This window comes from Cyclopterus lumpus, chromosome 21 (genome assembly GCF_009769545.1).
Source record: "Cyclopterus lumpus isolate fCycLum1 chromosome 21, fCycLum1.pri, whole genome shotgun sequence".
In the NCBI taxonomy this organism is placed as follows: domain Eukaryota; kingdom Metazoa; phylum Chordata; class Actinopteri; order Perciformes; family Cyclopteridae; genus Cyclopterus; species Cyclopterus lumpus.
The window spans coordinates 8,612,628-8,631,135 of NC_046986.1; the positions used below are offsets into that span (position 1 = coordinate 8,612,628).

General features: G+C 41.6%; 1 protein-coding gene across 1 annotated transcript; it reads right to left on the minus strand.

Moving 5' to 3' along the window:
* Positions 1–3,125: 3,125 nt before the first annotated feature.
* LOC117750506 (cholecystokinin receptor) lies at positions 3,126–18,005 on the minus strand. The gene is made up of 5 exons (XM_034561753.1): positions 17,864–18,005; positions 11,359–11,610; positions 8,952–9,213; positions 7,129–7,256; positions 3,126–5,171 (listed from the first exon to the last, which is right to left on the minus strand). Exons 1-5 carry the CDS (start codon positions 18,003–18,005, stop codon positions 4,630–4,632), a joined length of 1,326 nt encoding a protein of 441 aa, XP_034417644.1. The 3' UTR covers positions 3,126–4,629.
* Between the last annotated feature and the right edge of the window lie 503 nt (positions 18,006–18,508).

An 18,508-nucleotide genomic window follows, 5' to 3' on the forward strand; every position in this document is an offset into this window, starting at 1 on the left:
CACATCCACTATTTCTCACAGATTGTTTTCTCAAAGTTGTCACTGTTTTCAGAAAGGACAATAGTCACAGAAAGCTCCGTGTCTTTAGCATGGATGGGGAAACAAGGCTGCCAAATACTTTCATCTCCGGCTCCAGTTTCGCCTCAAACTTAAGTGGATCACACAGTAAAATGCATGAGAGAGACAGACTTACACGCTCACACAGACACAGACACATGCACATGCATACACAGACATACAGATACTGTACACTCAAAACACACTTAAGGCAATGGTGACCGTTGGAGAAGACCTAAATGTGCTTCTCGAACCCTCCGACCCTGTTGATCCCTCATGCGAGCCTTCGGCCTGAACCAGCTGCTTAGAAACTTGGAGCACTACGACAGATCACTGCAACACAAGATCAGCTCTTTCCTTTACAGAACATCAATATGCAAGAGAATACTTCATATTCATGTTTCATATTGTTAACACCTGATTTCAGTACAATTCTGATTGCAATGTGCATGTTAATAATGATACAAATGAGCAGGTGTGCCCCCAGAGACGGTAATCAACACTAATGAAACAATAATCACTCTGCATGGATCATATTGACACATCTTCATGATGATACAACCCTGAAGACTATATTAAAACACAACACAGCAAGTTGCTGCATATGTGCAGGAGATTGGTCATCACAAAGACCTCGGCAACTAAATATTTTGTGTTTCGAGTTTTTCTGGTGCTCTCAAGCGACAATTCAAAATTTTGGGTGCCAGGAATTGGTTTCTCATTTTGTAAAAGTAATTAAAAGAGCAAGGCTGGAGACTATCCTCGGGGCTCCAGACCTCGGGGCCCCAAAAGCCCTAAACACACTGGTAATTTGATTAATTGCAAATGTGTGAGTGAATTTGCACCACAACATTACAATATCAATAAAGGCAGGACTTGCATTAGCTAATATTGTGGCCATCTTGGAGAAAGGCCCTGTGTTATGTACCTTAAGTGCTGTCTTATTTTAGTTTATAATGCACTCACATGAAATAGTTTTAAATCAAATTACCATACTCAAACACTATTTTAAGTATTGACTCTAGCACTGGACATAACAGCAACTTTATGACATATTACACAACATGGGGGGGGGGGGCAACAGCAAATGCTTTTCCACAGAGGCCTTGAGAAGACGAAGAACAACACCAGTCATTTTATCAAGTGCACCCAAAACAACATATATTTATGTTCTTGTCTCAAAGTTCACTCGTGGCCATCGTAGCAACCTTAACCATGTTCCCTCTAACCTCAAATGACCCACACTATAGGAAGCTTCCTTCACTAAAACTAAGCCTAAACAACCCTTAAGCATTGCGTGGTTGCATCATTAAACAGATTACTAACAGACAACTAATTTGGACTTTTATTTTGGAGGATTTGTTGGAAATTCTCCCAAACAGGTTAATCCAACCATTCACAGTAAAAGGGACAACGTAGGATTATAATTAATATCTGAAGATAATAATACTTCAAAAGTAATTCAATATCAACTACCTTCTCCTACCATTGCAATGCCAACCGTCTCAGTGACATTGCCGGGGCATTCTGGGAAGGAGCTTTGTTGAAAGCCTCTTTTTGTTTCGTTTTACCACTGCTGTGCGGGTTTGTCATGAATCCACCGAGCTTTGTTGCCCAGTCTGGCAAATAATGTTGCTCCTCAAACAGCAGCTTTGCTGACATTAAAACAAGTGCGACCCTGCCAACACCTGAGACTCCCTCCGCTGCACATGTGGACAGTGTCCTTATCATCCACTAGCAGCACTCCCCCCCCCCCCATGAGCACAGCACTTGTGGCAAATAATCTAGGAGCATTTATTCTAACAAATGTTTCCACTTATATTTGGAGGAACATGCTCTGGTCATGCGATAGGCGATCCTAGCAGCAGTGAGAGATTCATCTGAGAATACAATAACGCTCCCGAGAGCCCAGTAGACATACCACTGAGATATGGGCACGCGTGATGCTAAAGTTGTGAAATGCCATCGTCAAATATAGTATTAAGAAGCCGTACACGGTGGAGACCATGGTGGCAGAGGGAAACATCAATCAAGGCCGCCAGTAACAGCTTTGTGTCGTCTTTGTGGAGCAAAGGCTTAATAATCACCAGAATGAGTGAGGACTTGTCAGTCTGTAAAGGCCACCTTGTTGTCCTCACTGAACATGATTGATTAAGGATACCTGCCAGTAATCAATGAACTCTTTCATCCCTCTGACAATGGGTTGTATATTGACATAGTGTATTCTCTTACCTGAACTTAAGAGGTTCTCATTAAACAACCAAAATCAAAAACTTTTTCTAAATACCTCTTTCTTTCTGGAGATAGATTTATGTGTCCATGAGCACATATAGAGTGGAGTGGATGGTGGAGAGCAGAGTTATGGGCTGGACAACCCAAAATATGATCCAAAATAAATTTTAAAAACCTCTTTAGCTGATTCTAACTGTAGAGATGGGTGACCCATTCGACATTACACAATAGTCTGATCCATAGTCTGCAACACCATCTGTAGATGTTGGGGAGTACAGAGCTTTCAGTTTGAAGAACACATGTTACGTATGAAGCTTGTGAATATGATCACCAATGTGATTTTTAAATAAAGGACCGAAGGCGGTATTTACAGTAATCTTTACTACTTCTGCTCATAAAGTGCATTTATACAGAAGTGGAATATATATATATATATATATATATATATATATATATATATATATATATATATATATACAGTATATATATACTGTATAAAACTGTGTAAATAAAAAAATATCACAATTTGAAGCTGAGAACTGCGTGTGTGTGTGTGTGTGTGTGAGTGTGTGTGTGTGTGTGTTTGTGACGACTGGATGAAGAGGTGTGGAGCGGCCTCTATGACACCGCAGAGAAATCAGCCTCTCACAGCTCACTGTGAACAAAAGAAAAAACTCCTTCCGCGTGCCACTCATAAACAACAACACAGACGGAACCGTTATAGTGTTTGTCCATCCGGGATGCCTAAATACCTCAAAAAAAGATGAGGTTCAACTCCATATAGAGAACAAGGAGCAGTAGATATTACTTAATTAGCATGTAAGTGGACAAATAGGTGTGTCGACAAGATTTATTTCCGTAACGGAGATCGAGGTTTCTTGAGAATTCTGTTTCACTGTAGTTGCATGTCATAGTAAGGCTTCAGTATGATTCATATGTTGAATGCAATAAACCACAAAAGCTCCAACTCAGTCGAGAGAAATGCTCACAAAGTTAGGCCGTACATCTGGTAGTTGAGAAGCTGACAGCATTGTGCTTTGGCGCACTCAGAAAAATATGCTCATCTGTTCGGCCTGGCAGGGTTGAGGTTGTAACACAATTAGTGCGAAGAGAGAACAGGGGAGCCAGAGTCAGGCACGCCAGACAGCGCCTGACCCACAGAGACCTCTGGAACCTGGCTGTCATCGCTGTCGACTGCAAGTCACTGAACAGTCACTGAACTAAGTGAACTTGTCTCCTTTAGAGCATAAGGCTGCAGTAAACTTGCAAAAATCACCCTTTCATGTTGCCAGATGGTAACAAATGTAACATATTTGTGTCGACTATAAAGCGTATTACTAGTGACTTCATCGATGTTTATTACGCTTCTATCTTTTAGCTATAGCGATATATACAGAACCTTCTGCTGTACTCATGGTGTTTTTCTAATATGGTCAGGAATGTAATAATATAGGAACTGTTAAATTGTCTTTTTAAATAACCCACAGTCCTATCCATGAGACAGAAACACAATTCAAGTGCCAAGTCATCCTTCTCATATTTGCTACTGTGTTCACCTGCAAGGACGCAATAAAAACATTACACAGAAAAATCCTGTCTCTAAAAACTCAAAAACCCAAAGGTGGCTAGCACTAGAGTATAAAACCACAACACAAGGCATCCCCACGGCCCATCGAAGCTGCTCATACCACTGAAGGATTTTCTGTTTACCACGTAGACCACCTGCTCATTTATCGGGTCCATTCAGGATGAAATTCTTTTCCTTCTGAGGAGGATTTTCAGTTTGTTTAGTAGATCTTTTTAGTCTTTAAACTCCTTTGGGCTCCAGTTTGCCTGTGGTCATGGTACCCGTGATGAGTGTGACAAACCAACAGCAGACAAGCGTGACATAGTATTTAAAACTAGGCACTTAGTCCACAAGGCAATTACATTACTATCATTAACACAGATAAACAACTGACCACACAATATAAAACTTTTTTTTTTTTAAAGTTACAGTCTTCCTAATTTTAAATTGTAAAAGTTATTTAAACTACCTCCCTCACATAGCGTACAGCCCACCTCTACAGACACACTCACATATGTCACATCGTAAACATCTCGACAGACAATTTGTACAATCTGTTTTTTTCAATTATAGCTATGGAGGTATTTACACTGTGAGACTGGGTTTCATTAAATAATCCCAACATTTAGTCACGAGCGGAGCTACTATACTACGGCAACAGTTGGCCTTTTTTTCCAATCCACATCACTGTCCCTGTGAGTACGGGACTGGCCTAAAGACACCGGGTGTAGGGTGCTGTGTCTCTCCTGGGTTGGCGCCCGCATCCATCCGCCTCAGCAGGTTCCCATGGTGCTGACTGTGGTGTAACTGAACTTGGACATGGACGCCCCCGTCGCCATAGCGTCCTCCTCGTTGTCCCGTAGCCCGCTACGACGGCGGCGGCGGCAAGGCGCGGCGCAGCACGCGAACGTGGCGAGCAGAGCTTTGCGGAAGCGTGTGTTCATGAAGCAGTAAATGATCGGGTTGACGCAGGCAGAGGTGTAGGACAGCAAATGGATGAAAGCGATGGGCGTACCCGAGAGGGCGCTTTTGGCAGACGTGTCATCGAAAGCCCGCCAGGTGTTGGCGCAGTACAGTGGCATCCAGCACAGAAAGAACAGGAAGACGATGACCACCAGCATGCGGATAACCCTCTTCTTGGCCTCCAGCTTGGCCTCCGATGTGTTGCTGCGTGGCCTTTCTGCCTTGATCGCCCGGCTGGACGCAGCCATGGCGGACATCTCCATCGAGTGTGGCCGCTGGACGACATTAACGTAGCAACCGTCGCCATCTTCGCTGCCACTGGACACCGCGGAGGTGAGTCCATTCTTCACATCTGTGTGGGAGAGCAGAGTTAAAAACAGTATTACTGTATGACAAATGTATTGCGTCCAATGCTACAGGATTAATAATACATTGGAAAGGGAAATCATGAGTTGTCCCACAGCCAGTTCATTTTCTAGAAAATCTCAAATGGGCGAAATAAGAGAACGCAGCACAGCTCTGTGATAACACATGCATCCATGTCTTGGTTTATGAATCATATATGCTCTTTGAAGAGCAGCAGCTCACCTTGATGGTATGAGCCAAAGCAATCATCCATCAGGGGATGTTGTAATGTATTGATCAAGTTTAATTGAATTTAAAGTACAAAACGAGCTTCTGGTCAAATACAAACAGGAACTGGTAAAGTAGTAGTAAACAACTCCTGGATCTTTTAAATCAAACACATTTTCTAAAAAGGTTATTTTAGAAGTCCTGTATCCTTTTATTCCAGTTTATTTAACCAGTTCTCTTTGACTCTTGTGTTAGTTTTTTTTAATTTAATTCTTTTGGACAACCTTTCTCTCTGAGAGCAAACAGATGGGGATGTCCAGGCCCGCAGCTGCCGGCAAATTCCATCGTCTAATGGAGTGCCGGCAAATACACTCCATGTGGCTATGATACTAGACGCACTCCCACGAAAGGTTACGCTCCACTTAACCTGCACACATTACAATGATTGTAGCGCTAATCATATCGTTGTGATTAAAATTTAAATCCCTCATCATTCACATGAATCAAATACATGTAAATGCTTAACATTAGAGTCTGGTTGGCAAGGGGCAGGATATTGTGATGAAGAGACACAGTTTGACACAATGTGATCTCAGGTCACTGACTCCTCACATACGGGGGGCTAATAACTTTAGAAAAAAGATCATAGTCTGGGCTAATTTGTATGTTGACGGTTACGTAATTAAGTTACATAAGTAGTCAACAATAACCGTCACATACGGACACACGTACGCAAGTTTAAACTAGTTGTTCGGGTTATAGTTACATAACAAAGTCAGAGGTTAACTTTTGATCTAGAATGAGACACAAAGAGCGATTTGGTTGAACCAGGCTGTTCGAGACAAAAAAATAAATGACATTACAATTAAACCACTATTAAAGTCAGAGATGGAATACTTCCCTCTGGAAAACTAAAGGGACCATTATGCTTTTCCTTATTTTCTTTCATATACTGTATATAATGAAAAAAGACAGGACTGTGATACTTGATTTTTTTCCAGTGATATAGGTTGTGCTTTTGACATAATTTGAAAGGTTTCATATTGTTTTTACAATCTTTTTTTGAGGCTTCATTTCATGTTTAGTGCCTGTTTTTATTGGCCCGCTTTTCAGGTGCAAGACCAATGGTCAGCCTCTTTTTTTTGTTAATTGATCGGTCATATTAACTACATTCTTTATTTTAATTAGTGGCTCTGCAGGCTTCTGAAACATATTAATGTCATCTTAGAGCATGTGTTAGTGGTACTGCTGTTGTTATGGAAGTGTTTCTTTCATCTGATCTGTGACCTGCTGACTTGTGTCTCATTTGTTATTTGTCACGGTGCATTGGCCACCGAGCACACCTCTGGAGATGAATACAGTTATTGAATAATCAAATGTAATCTATTTGATATTCATGTGTACAGTACCTGCATGATTCACCCTCACATATTTGTAAAGTTACTTATTTTTGAAAATTGGTCCTGCTGTGGTCCATCTACATCTGTTGAAAATGTTGGTTTAGTAATCCCAGTTTGAGAAACAAAAACCTCAGAAGATTGTGAATCAAGAGATGTAAATGTACTAATGTAACTTTAACTAAAGTGTCTCCCTCCATCCAGTCTGTCTGTCCGTCTCGGTGCAGAAACCTCCCGGAAGTTGCATTTTTAACTCTGTACTGTACTTTTATTGTTGTTATTAATTGGCTGCTGTCTTTGAGCCTCATGTGTTCCACATGAAGTGTTACATGACCTCACCGGTTGAGTCTTTTTTGTGGCCCATCTCAAACTGGATGCCTCTATAAAGTTCCCTGGAGATCAGTCCATAGGCCACAATCATCACCAACCCCGGGATTGCAAACAGCACAAGCAGCAGCAAAATGTACCTATAAGAGACAGATGAGAGGGTTAAGATCCCAATGCCCAATAATTCAGGCATTCATGTAGCCATAGTGTGTACATCTCATGTAACGTATTACTTTTACCTTAACATTTGAGTCACAGAGCTAAGCATTGTTTTTCAGAATGTCATAAAGCAAAAAAAGAGGATATTTCCAGAATCCTAAAAAGCCTCTTGATGACCTCCGTTTCACGATAAAGAAGATGTTTTTAAACCATTCCCCAAGTGGCGACTCCTTCCTAACTCAAAATGGCAAATGTCCTCGCTCAACTTGTGTGAAAATAACTTTAACTTTAATAATTTGGATTGTCAAACAAACCATATATTCATATTTGTATTGTGTTGTACAAAATGTAATTTCCAGTGTGCTGGATAGGTTTTCATCCACTATTGCCTTATAATAAATGCATAAAATGCACCCAAAATGTTTTTTAAATTTTTTTTATCAAAGCAATCTATCGTCCAGATTTTTAGGGACTCTGGAAATACCGAAATAACAGCTGTACAAAAACGACCTTTTTTGTTTAAAAAAAACAATTCTGATAAAAAAACGTGTTGAATTAAACGTGTTGAAACGTGTTAAACGTGTTGAATTAAAATCAAACGATAATACACTAGACAACCTGGTGCACATGCACAGATTCAAGGCTACACTCAGACAAAGACATACATTCAAACACAAAAGCATTAAAATAGACACAACTTTCAACTGTGCACAAATACAGACGGTTCTATACAGAGTTGACTGAAATGACCCCGAAGCCTGTTCCGTTCTAAGTCCAACACAAAAACAAACTGAAACATCCATCTGTTGTCTTCATCTGTGCCAAATGTTTCAGAAAACAACCAAGAGACAGAAACAGGGAAGTAAATGAGATGTTTTACAGTACACACACACTTGCACACACATCTCAGACACAGGTCATCTCAACGATATTTGAAACAAAAATGTGTTAAGTGTTAAATGTAACTGATGACGCTGGTGTATATCTCCAGTTTACACTTAATAACTCAATTATTTCTCCACTTTTTTGAATTCATAACCAATTGCAAGAAGAAGAAAAAATCTATTTGTATCTTATTCTGTACACACTTACATATAGTGACTATTTTAACAATAAAATGTGGTTGTTGAGACCAACCGAAAAAATCCTTGAGGCCAGATTACCGGGTTTACATTAAATAACCTTTTAATGTAAACCTTAATCCAGGGGTAAGACTATCCATACACACCGCCTCATGTCTTTCCAGTGGATCAATAGCAAATGAAGTAAGAAGTAAGACCAGTGTGTTGTTTTTTATCACAATGATTGTGATATTCAACGTAGCGTTTGCTAAATTTAACCATGTTTCCCTTTAAAACCTCAAATTAAACATTTTCATGTGTTTTGTGTGTTTCCTCAATGAATCTCTTTGTCTTCATCTTTTATATAATAGTATATTTTACTTACGGATAATTAAATAAATTAAAAATCGAGAATATGTAACATCTGAAAACATATTGATATGAATGATTTAACCATTGAATTAGCCTTATTTGGTAGTTGTATGATCCGTACTTGATTGGAGCTAATGCTAGTTAACGTTTCTAGCTCATAGTTAACACAGTCGTTGTGGACAAAGTCATGAAACTGTGTGAAAGAATTGGGATGCTGAAAGGACCCACAACATAAACACTCACCAGGCCTGCTCTGCTCTTGCGAGGGGCCACATGTGGCGACACTGGTGAGCGGTGGTGTTGTCAGGACGATGAAAAGACTCCAGGTGACTGATGATTGGGTAAGGGATCATGATTATGAAGGCTAACACCCACGTAGCAGCAATCACACGATAGGCATGGGAACGGGTCTGCCACGCCCGCGACTTCAGGGGGTTACAGATGGCGCTGTAGCGCTCGATCGCTATGGCAACCAGGCTAAATGTGGATATGCTCACTGATAGTCCTGTGGAGAAACAAAATAGATTAAAAAAAACGTAAACACATGCTATCTTTTCTTCTGCTGACTGTAAAGTTATTACCGCTCCACGCTCAGAATAGGCCAGTAATAAAAACATGTTTGTTGATTCGCACGTAATATTTGCAATCAGAACTGAGAACAAAACGTGGCGCTCTGTGGAGATGGGCTTCCGAAGGAGTACAGAGAGGGAGGGACGGTTATCTGAGTCTTGGTAGAATAAATCATGTTGGCCTCGGCCACCGATGTTATCCTCCATCTCCCTCCCGATGCGGCAAGAAGGGAAATTACTCTTTATCTCTCTTTTCCATGTCCTCAACGAGAAAATTCAAAATGCAGAATCTGTGTGTGTGTGTGTGTGTGTGTGTGTGTGAGAGTCAGGACCCAGGGGTGCACTATGTTGTGTTTGTACCAATGAGGTCAGCTTTAGAGCAGATCCCACTGAAGCAAAGAACAATCAGACAACAGTCTCTCCCCTGGGTTGGTCCACGTTTTCCTCAGTGCATCAAGATGATGCGTCCTTCATCCACACGTGCTTTACTTTATTTAATCCAAATTCTACATTAAATTCTCAGATGGCTTTCGTTTTTTTTCGGCCAATTGTATGTGTCTCTAATGTTCACGTAATCATAATAGTTCTGTTGCCATTCTCTGTTATTTATTCTTTCTCAGTGTTTCTTGAGTGTAGAATGTATTGTCCGAGCCTATGAAAAATATCCTGTTACCTCTATAACTTTATAACTAAAGGAAATTAGTTTATTTTTAGATATGACCGGCAGCTCTTAGATCACTCTTTCCGTCCGTCAGTCAAAAAAATCCCCACCAGGTGGTTGAAATTTGGTATCAAAGTCAAGAGTGTGTGTGTGTGTGTGTGTGTGTGTGTGTGTGTGTGTGTGTGTGTGTGTGAGAGAGAGAAGAGAACTCATTACTCATTAGAGGCATGGGCATTTCCCTTAATGAATTGGAGAATTACCCTTTACTCACCTAATCTCCCCTTCAAACCTCCCACAAATGCCGTGGACAATACAAATGGTCTGTGATAGTGTTCAACTGGAATCTATACCTTTTTCTAAAGTGGTGGACAGGAGGTCGGAGAACAGGTTAACTTCCCGAGTGCTGCTTGTTTCCGAGGTCGTTGCAATTTAAGTTCACAAGTAAAATATATCAATACTGGAGCTGCATCTGAATGTGTTTTTTCTTTCTTTCCCAGCAGTAAAAAAAAATAGGCTGCAAAGTCCCACCGGCCGCCATATCGCCTCCTTCTCATTTTCAATTGGCTGTCCGTCAAGGTAATATGGGATTATCCAGATAAAAAAAGGCTAAAATGTCATTTTCTTTCCATTTAGATCCCACAACAAAATTGAAGATGAGGAGATTTCAGGTCATGTTTTTTTATCGGCCTACTGGGATTTTTGTATTGAACATGAAACATGAAAGTAAAAACAAATAAACATTTAAAGTGACTTTTTGATTCGATTTTGAAAAATGTGAAGATTACATCTGGGTTGTTCCCAACGATGACGAAGAAACTAAAACGACGAGTTTCTCAGAACAAATTCATGGAGGTTTTTAGAGAAAATGGTGGGCTGCCGATTTACACAAGGCCTGCTTCAAGCCATGCTTGTTAGCGTTGCTACATATCAATAAGTTAAGATAAATGTTTTTTATTATAAATTGATCTGTTGGCTGATTGAGTAAGTGGATCTTTAAGTCTACACAGGGGCAGGGAATAAAAAGCCATAACTGTTATGAACAAATAGTTAATATATCCAACCAATAGGCTAAAACCCAATGATGTTTAAATTAATGTTACCTTGTAGCTTGCCATAATTTATACCAACATATTTACCAGTGAGCTGCCATCTTATGTGACTGTGTTATATGAATGTGAATATCAATGCAAATGTTTAATTCAAGAAGTAATAGTGGATTATCATGCTTAAAAGGATTGTTATCCAAAATCTCAATTTACTGCTCACTATGGAGTGAAATTCAGAGCGTCTGTCAAAAACAAAAGTAAACAAGAATGAGATTTAGGACACCGGTGTGTTATTATAGCGAATGTAGAGAATGAAGGCAAACATACAGATAGAAAAGTCTGTATGTTGGCCTCACTACTCCCCCTTCTCTCACCCATGAAGTAGGACACTATCTTGCACATGGCGGCTCCGAAGATGAAGTCCTTGAGGATGCTGGGGATGAGGGTGAAGGGCATGCAGAAGATGGCCATCATCAGGTCACTGACGGCGAGTGACAGCAGGAAAGTGTTGGTCACGGTGCGCATGCGCTTATTGACCGTCAGCACCACGATGATCAGCAGGTTGCCGAACACACTCAGACAGAAGATGAGCGAGTAGAGCAGGATCCGCAGTGTGTGGTCATCATCTGGCGCAGACAGAGACAGGAGGGGAGGTCACAGGATAAACATGGCTGCCCTACTGAACCACCAGTTCAGTAAGGCAGCATAACGCCGCCTCCATAGTTATTTCAACCCAAACCACAACATTGTTTCCTGTGAAGACAGACATTTATTTAGAAAATATTGCATTCATGTAACAAGCGAAAAACAGACATTTTAATTGCTGGACTTTAAAAAAAAGTATACAAACAATTTGGAGAAACTTCTTTTTTTCGTAAGATATGATATTCAAACTGTTGCATGCCGATAAGTTGGTTGAGTCCAGCTGGGCTTAAGATATACTGAACTTGCACCATCTGGTTGAAATGGGGTAGAGAACGCCACATATTATTATCATTATGACCGTACGAAATAAGAGACAATTATAACCACATTTACATAATCGACAGGCTTCTTCTACCTGCTGCTCATTTTTTTGTCTCACTAGATTTCTGCCACCAGCCCGGGACAACATGAGCCTGGTTAGCTTGTTTTGTTTGTGATGGTGGTGGACGCATGAATATTTCTACTGGCATGGCAACTCACCAAGTAGCTCCAACCAGTACTGCCAGGTCACACAAAGCCAGTCCAATCGTCATGAAGGATCATTAATTCAGCTCAATTATCACTTTGCATACTGAGCAGCCCATTACAACCAAGTACTATGATGTGTATCAAATCCCTGTGTTACCAATATTAATATGTACTAAATACTGTATCCTGCAGCGCAAAGCCTGTTTGCCGTTGGCAGTGAAGTCCATGTTGTCGGCTTTCTCAGTTATCTTCACCTCACCCCATAATTAGACACTGTATCCTGGGGATAAGAGGCACCCATGTGCACCACATCCGTAGGACAGAAATCACAAATGAGCCATAACTTTATTGACACAATCATTTACAAACACACTCAAGCCTTGATTAATCCACTGAAAAAAACACCTCCGACAGTTCCTCAAATGCTCTGACTGGTAAATGACTTCATAAAATCTGCAACACATCTTAACCGAGTCTGTTTCCTGCAAAACACCAACCAAACCTCTTGCTATCTCCATCTTATCTTTTCACTCACTGCACTCCCATTTCTCCGAGTATAGTTTCAAAGCACGTCGTCATATTCCAGGCGCCTCTCCTTGATCTTTACTCTTTTTTTTCATCTCAGGAGTTTTTCTGCGGTTTGCTATACTTTCCTTTATTTCTGGGTCCATTCCCTCTCCTTCTGCTCTCAATTAAAAGAAGGCTTTCAAAGAAATGCAGCTACGTGATTTGTATATGATCAAGACCAGCTTTTGTATCAGTTATTGATCCACGTTTTCTATCTGATAAGGTTATTCTTTTAGAACCAGAGCCAGTACACTGGCTCACCATCACAAAACATAGTACCCATATTGTCACCTAATTACAGTTAACCTGAACCTGACAATAACTCACCTGAAATGTAAATGTATGAATTGTGCACAGCTTGGCGAGTAGGATGATGGCATGTCATTGATTTAATGTGTTTTCCTCTCTGAAATGTGTGTGTTTAGCTTGCAGGCTTCGCAAAGGATTCAGGCTCAGCTTGGTCAGCAAAAAGGTCCGTCTTCTCTTGCCCTCTCATCTCTCTCTCAGAAACACACACTTACAGTCTTCCCGTCTAATGACCTGAGGCATCACCATCTGTCTCACTCACTTCTATGGGAGAAAAACCTCTAATATGGTGAGTAGTGGGTACTGCTTACAGAACATCGGGCTTTCTGAACAGGCTCCTAAAAGGGAGCAACTCAAAGTTGTTCATGTTATGCTTTTGGTGCACATACATCTGCATGAGCATAATAAAAATGTGCAGACAGGTGATTGGCTAGAAAGACAAATCAACACTCCTTTATTACTCTCTCGCTCTCTCTTTCCTAATGAAATATGTTACACCGGTCTCGGCCTAATTGAAGCCAATTAGTTTTCCTGTGTGCTGAATGGCTGTGCGGGAAACACTGATAGCTCCCTCAGCACATTTAGCATTTCCTTCAGGCCAGCGTTTCCAAAAGCTGCTCGTAGAGCAGAAGGATTTATGTTAATCACCTCGCCTCACCAAGCTGCGTTCAAATTCATATTTAGCTCTACGCAGTCAAGCACTCTTTTTATGTAGTTTTTGGTTCTACAGCCACACATGAAAGATTCATACATTAAACTACAAACGGTTTAAAAGCCTTTTCACTCGGTCACATCGTTGCCTCAGAGCGGTTTTATCAAGTGATGTCAATTAAATATGACGTGCGGCAACATCTGCATCAGCTGTCCATTGTTTTGTTATACCGCTGTATTATATGATCTGTCAGATGGGCAGAATGGTCACTTAAGGCTTTAGGCTAGCCTTTAAGCAGTAATAATATAGCATCTAATAATACAAATATATCATATATATATAAATATACTGTATATGTATAGCCTTTAAGCAGTAATAATATAGCCTCTAATAATACAAATATATAATTAACACATCCATTATGATACTTTAGCTTCATTCAGCTCATTGTTTTGGTTTATGGCTCTCACCATTGCTCTTTTCTCTCTCCAGTCACATTTGCATCTTTTCTATATGCACCGAGCAGCAGTTTTCAGATAAAGATTTCTCGAGCCACACTATCTCAACAGCAGCCAGACAAATGTCGTGAGTAGCGTAGCGGAGCAACTAAAGAGTGAGACATTTCCTTCAGGTTAAGTGTCTGCACACCTGTGCTGATATATATATATATATATATATATATATATATATATATATATATATATATATATATATATATATATATATATGTATAATGAATATTAAACCAGTTGTCAGTGTTTCACCACCTTGGACAGACACCTGACCGATCCCTGTTACATCTCGAGAGCTTGTAGCGATGCACAGGAAGCCACTGAAGACTTAACACTGAACCTCTTAAACTACGACAACCTTACGGGAACAATCAAGACATTACCGAAAGCCGTCTAGTTTGCACTCTGCTCCACGAATTGTTGTGACAACTATTTTAAGTTTAAAGAGCCGAATGACAGAAGGGAATGCCTGCAGCGCTCGAGGTGTGAGGAGCTGGTTTCATAAGTGTGTGAGTGCAAGTGCCCATCCACCGTGTCTGACCATCGGCTCTGGCACACGGTCTGCTCTCACGTTCACAGACCGGCGGCACTGTGAGCACTGTTCCTTTGTTTCCTCCTTGTAATTGTGAGAAACAATCAGGATATGTCGGAGAACACTGCTTTCCTGACATATATATGCATCTTGTTATTGAGTGCTTTACCTCTTTACCTGCATATCTCTAATGCATCTCTATTTTGTGCTGCTATATTGGCCCGCGATACCTTCCACTGTTTAGTTCCCTCGCTCAAACGCAAACTCCATTAAAGCTTTCCCACCTCTTGCGTAACCTCAATTTGAATGCCACATCGCCGTTAATTTATCATTAATTGAGGTGCTGGCTGACAGATTTCCTGCTAGCATTAACATTAACATATATCTAGTGGAAAGTTGACTGCAGAGTCTATTGTTAGATATGCAGTGAAATAGTAAATGAATTATTCATGGAGGGTTTGTATTCCACCCCTGAATATTTAAGTTTTCATAGGTTTCTCTCATTCGGTTCGTCAGACATTATATATTCCGTATAATACATATGCAGCGTGCATCGCTTTCTATTCCAGTTGGCCTTTTGAGTCACGGTACCCATCAGGGGAAATGCCGGCTCTGCTCTTGTAAAACCAAGATACTGGTGAATGTCACCGCTATATTAGCTAATCCAGCAGAGTAAATGCCATCTAAAGCCTTTCCACGCCCCCCCCCCCCCCCCCCCCCCCCCCTCCCCCCCCATGAACAAAACCACTTCCTGTTGACTGACATACCACAACACAGCGCCCGATCACTGCAGCCGCACTGCAACACTATACGCGTCGGTTGCTCGGCACGTATTAAACACCTCTCCGCTCTCAACAGGCAAATGAGATGAGACGGGGTGAGCGATGGAGATCGAGAAAGAAGAACGGGGAGAGAAGTGATTAGGGAAATTAATACTTTTTGGTGTCCAAATTGCTTTTTTGATGGGTGGATTGCTTTGTGTTCAGGAATTGAAAATGGTTTGTTTATTCCAGTGACTGATACCCCCCTCCCCCCTCACACCTGTTGCCGTCATCATCACCTTTTAAAGTAATGACCTCCTGATGTTGTAGGATTAATTGCAATCAGCCAGCACCCTTTATGACGATTGATTCTAAAACATATAGTCGAATATTCACCTGTGCATTGTGACAGGCTTGCTTTAAAACAACTATTGCAGCAAGGGTGTCAAACCATGTGCCATGAAGCGCTTAGGGAGTCTCCAGTTGGGTTTTTTTTTCATATCAAAAGTGACTCCTGACCTTCATCAAATGTGAAAACATCTTTTGAAAGGTGAGATTTGAGCGACATGTGTCCTCCCCGGCAAGCATTTTCCTCACTTTGAGATGTGCTTGCGGACGTGTGGCGGCCGTATCAGGGGTGGTTGCCGGTAACCATGGTGAACATCTCACAACGCAGTTACGTATATAGACATTGAAATTTTTCACAGAGATATCAATAACCCACGGGGTGCATTTTGCACCATGACTTGTTTCAAAAGGGCACAGTTAGATAGATGATGGCGTCAGAACAGAAAATGCTCGTAGGCATCGTTTTAAAGACCTGCAGTTACAAACACATGGAGGTAGTTTCGCTTCAGCAAGTCTTCACACGACCATGGACCACTCAAGGTGTTCCCACAAATAGAGTGCAGGTTGTCATTCTTACCGAAAGAGATTTCGCAAATAACTCTTCGTCGCTGTGACATCCCTGGTCTCCAGGGTCGGAGTGATTGACGGAGAGGAAGGGGATTTGGGAGGAGATAACCGAGCATTGGTGGAGAAGAAATCAAACTCTGGGGTGACAGGGTGAGGAATGATGGGCCACGGCAGCTTTTATGGGGTCAGACAGCCTTATTGTTCCCCTCTAGAAGAAAGGTGGGTGGTCCTGCTGGAATGCTCAATAGAGAGACAAAGGGCAGCAAAGAGCCAAACTGAAGAGAAGTGATTATCTGTGTGGGCGGAGTAATATGATAGTGCAAGTTGATTAACCGCGCTGCTGCACCACACACGGCGGTGTTGATCTGTACCTGTCACAGGTGTTTTCAGTGTGATTTTTCATTGTACTGATTTAGCTCACAACAATGGGTCATTATAATAGGTCACACTCAGGGGGGGGGGGGGGGGGGAGAAATGACTCATCCCTGGCAGGTGGGGAAGATGTGACGTGAACATGGGAATGGAGTGAAATCATTGCGTTGGGAAATGTATATAAACCTCTCACTTGAGCTGTCAACACTCACAAGAACAACCACAGCAGCATAACACATCTACACACATATAGCGTATAGAGCATGCGCACACGCACATCATCAACAAACGTAAACGTGGAGAAACAACTGTTAAAAGGGGGAGAGGGGGGTGGGTGGGGGGGGAGGGGGTTGCAAGTGATGTTTGAAGAAACAGCAGATGGAGACGAGACTGAGAGGAAATTGCGAGAGTGATGACGCACGAGTAAGTTTTACCAATATAGTTCTAAATCACACATTTGCCTTCGAGAGTTTTACAATCTGGACAACATAATGACATGCAGACTTATCTTTATACCGTCAATTTGAATAACGTGCCTGGAAATGTTAATGTTGTATGCAAAATTTAAACATATATTAGATGTGAAAAACAGCAGGAAGCAGCAGCGTGACCACGAGGCACTAGATAGGGAGGCCATGTGACTTTTTTATGAATAAATCCCTGTAGCAGGATTTGATTTCATGTGACACTCTCTCTCTCTCTCACTGCTCTCAGATTAATATTTCACTGTATTCAGCTGAGCGTTCACCCTGGGGACAAATAAAGGCTCATCTTGTCTCATCTTAACTTATTTACAACCATGTTCCCTCAAAATAAAGCAAAATAGCACCCACCAATGCAGGTGATTGAAGAGTATATTGCGGAACATCAGAAAATCATATCACAGTATATTGAGATTGAATGACGACTAAAATGTTAAATGGACCATTTCTATATAAAGTTTAAATAAATATGAGCCACACAAATTCTTCATTTTTGTTCCTGTAGTTATTTGAGTGGAGGTCAGGTCACTTGAGCACCATGATGACAACATGTGGCCACAGATGGACCTCCAGGTGATAATGTCGAGTCCTCTTTGTGCGCGCTCACCTTTGCGCCTCACGAGCTGCGGCAGGAGGAGGGTGGACACGTTGCCGCAGGTGACGTTGGATGCCTCCAAGCTCCCGTTCCCAGTCTGCGCTGCGAGGCACTCGGGAGACGCAAATGTCTCATTTAGCACGTGCGAATCCATGTTCTGACCCAATTGTGTCTCCGAGTTTACACAAAGTTCAAATCAGATCGCCTGCGCCTTTTCCAAGTGGTCAACTAAACTAGACTGCATCTAGTCCTTCACACTGAGACGGAGGCAAGTTGTCGCTTTACGAACTCTAAAAAAAAAAAAAACATACTTCTTTATTTATCCACCTTTTTTCCTTTCGTGCGTCTTCCACTCACACGCGTGAATCACGGGGAGACGGACGCGCTCCAGGAGAGACGGAGAGTGCGGCGCTCTGCTGCGCCTTTCTGCCAAGTGAAGCGCGTGGAGGGAGTGGGAGACTGTCATATAGTGTGCGCGTGTGTGTGTGTGTGTGTGTGTGTGTGTGGGGGGGGGGGGGGGGGGGGTGCTGCACATTGGTCAGTTTGTGGACACTCGTCATCAATGTGGCCACATTCAATTATTCATTTCAAATTATTTCAACACAAACCACCTGTATGGGCAGAGATTTAACACGTTCATGGGGAAGTGTAAGTGTT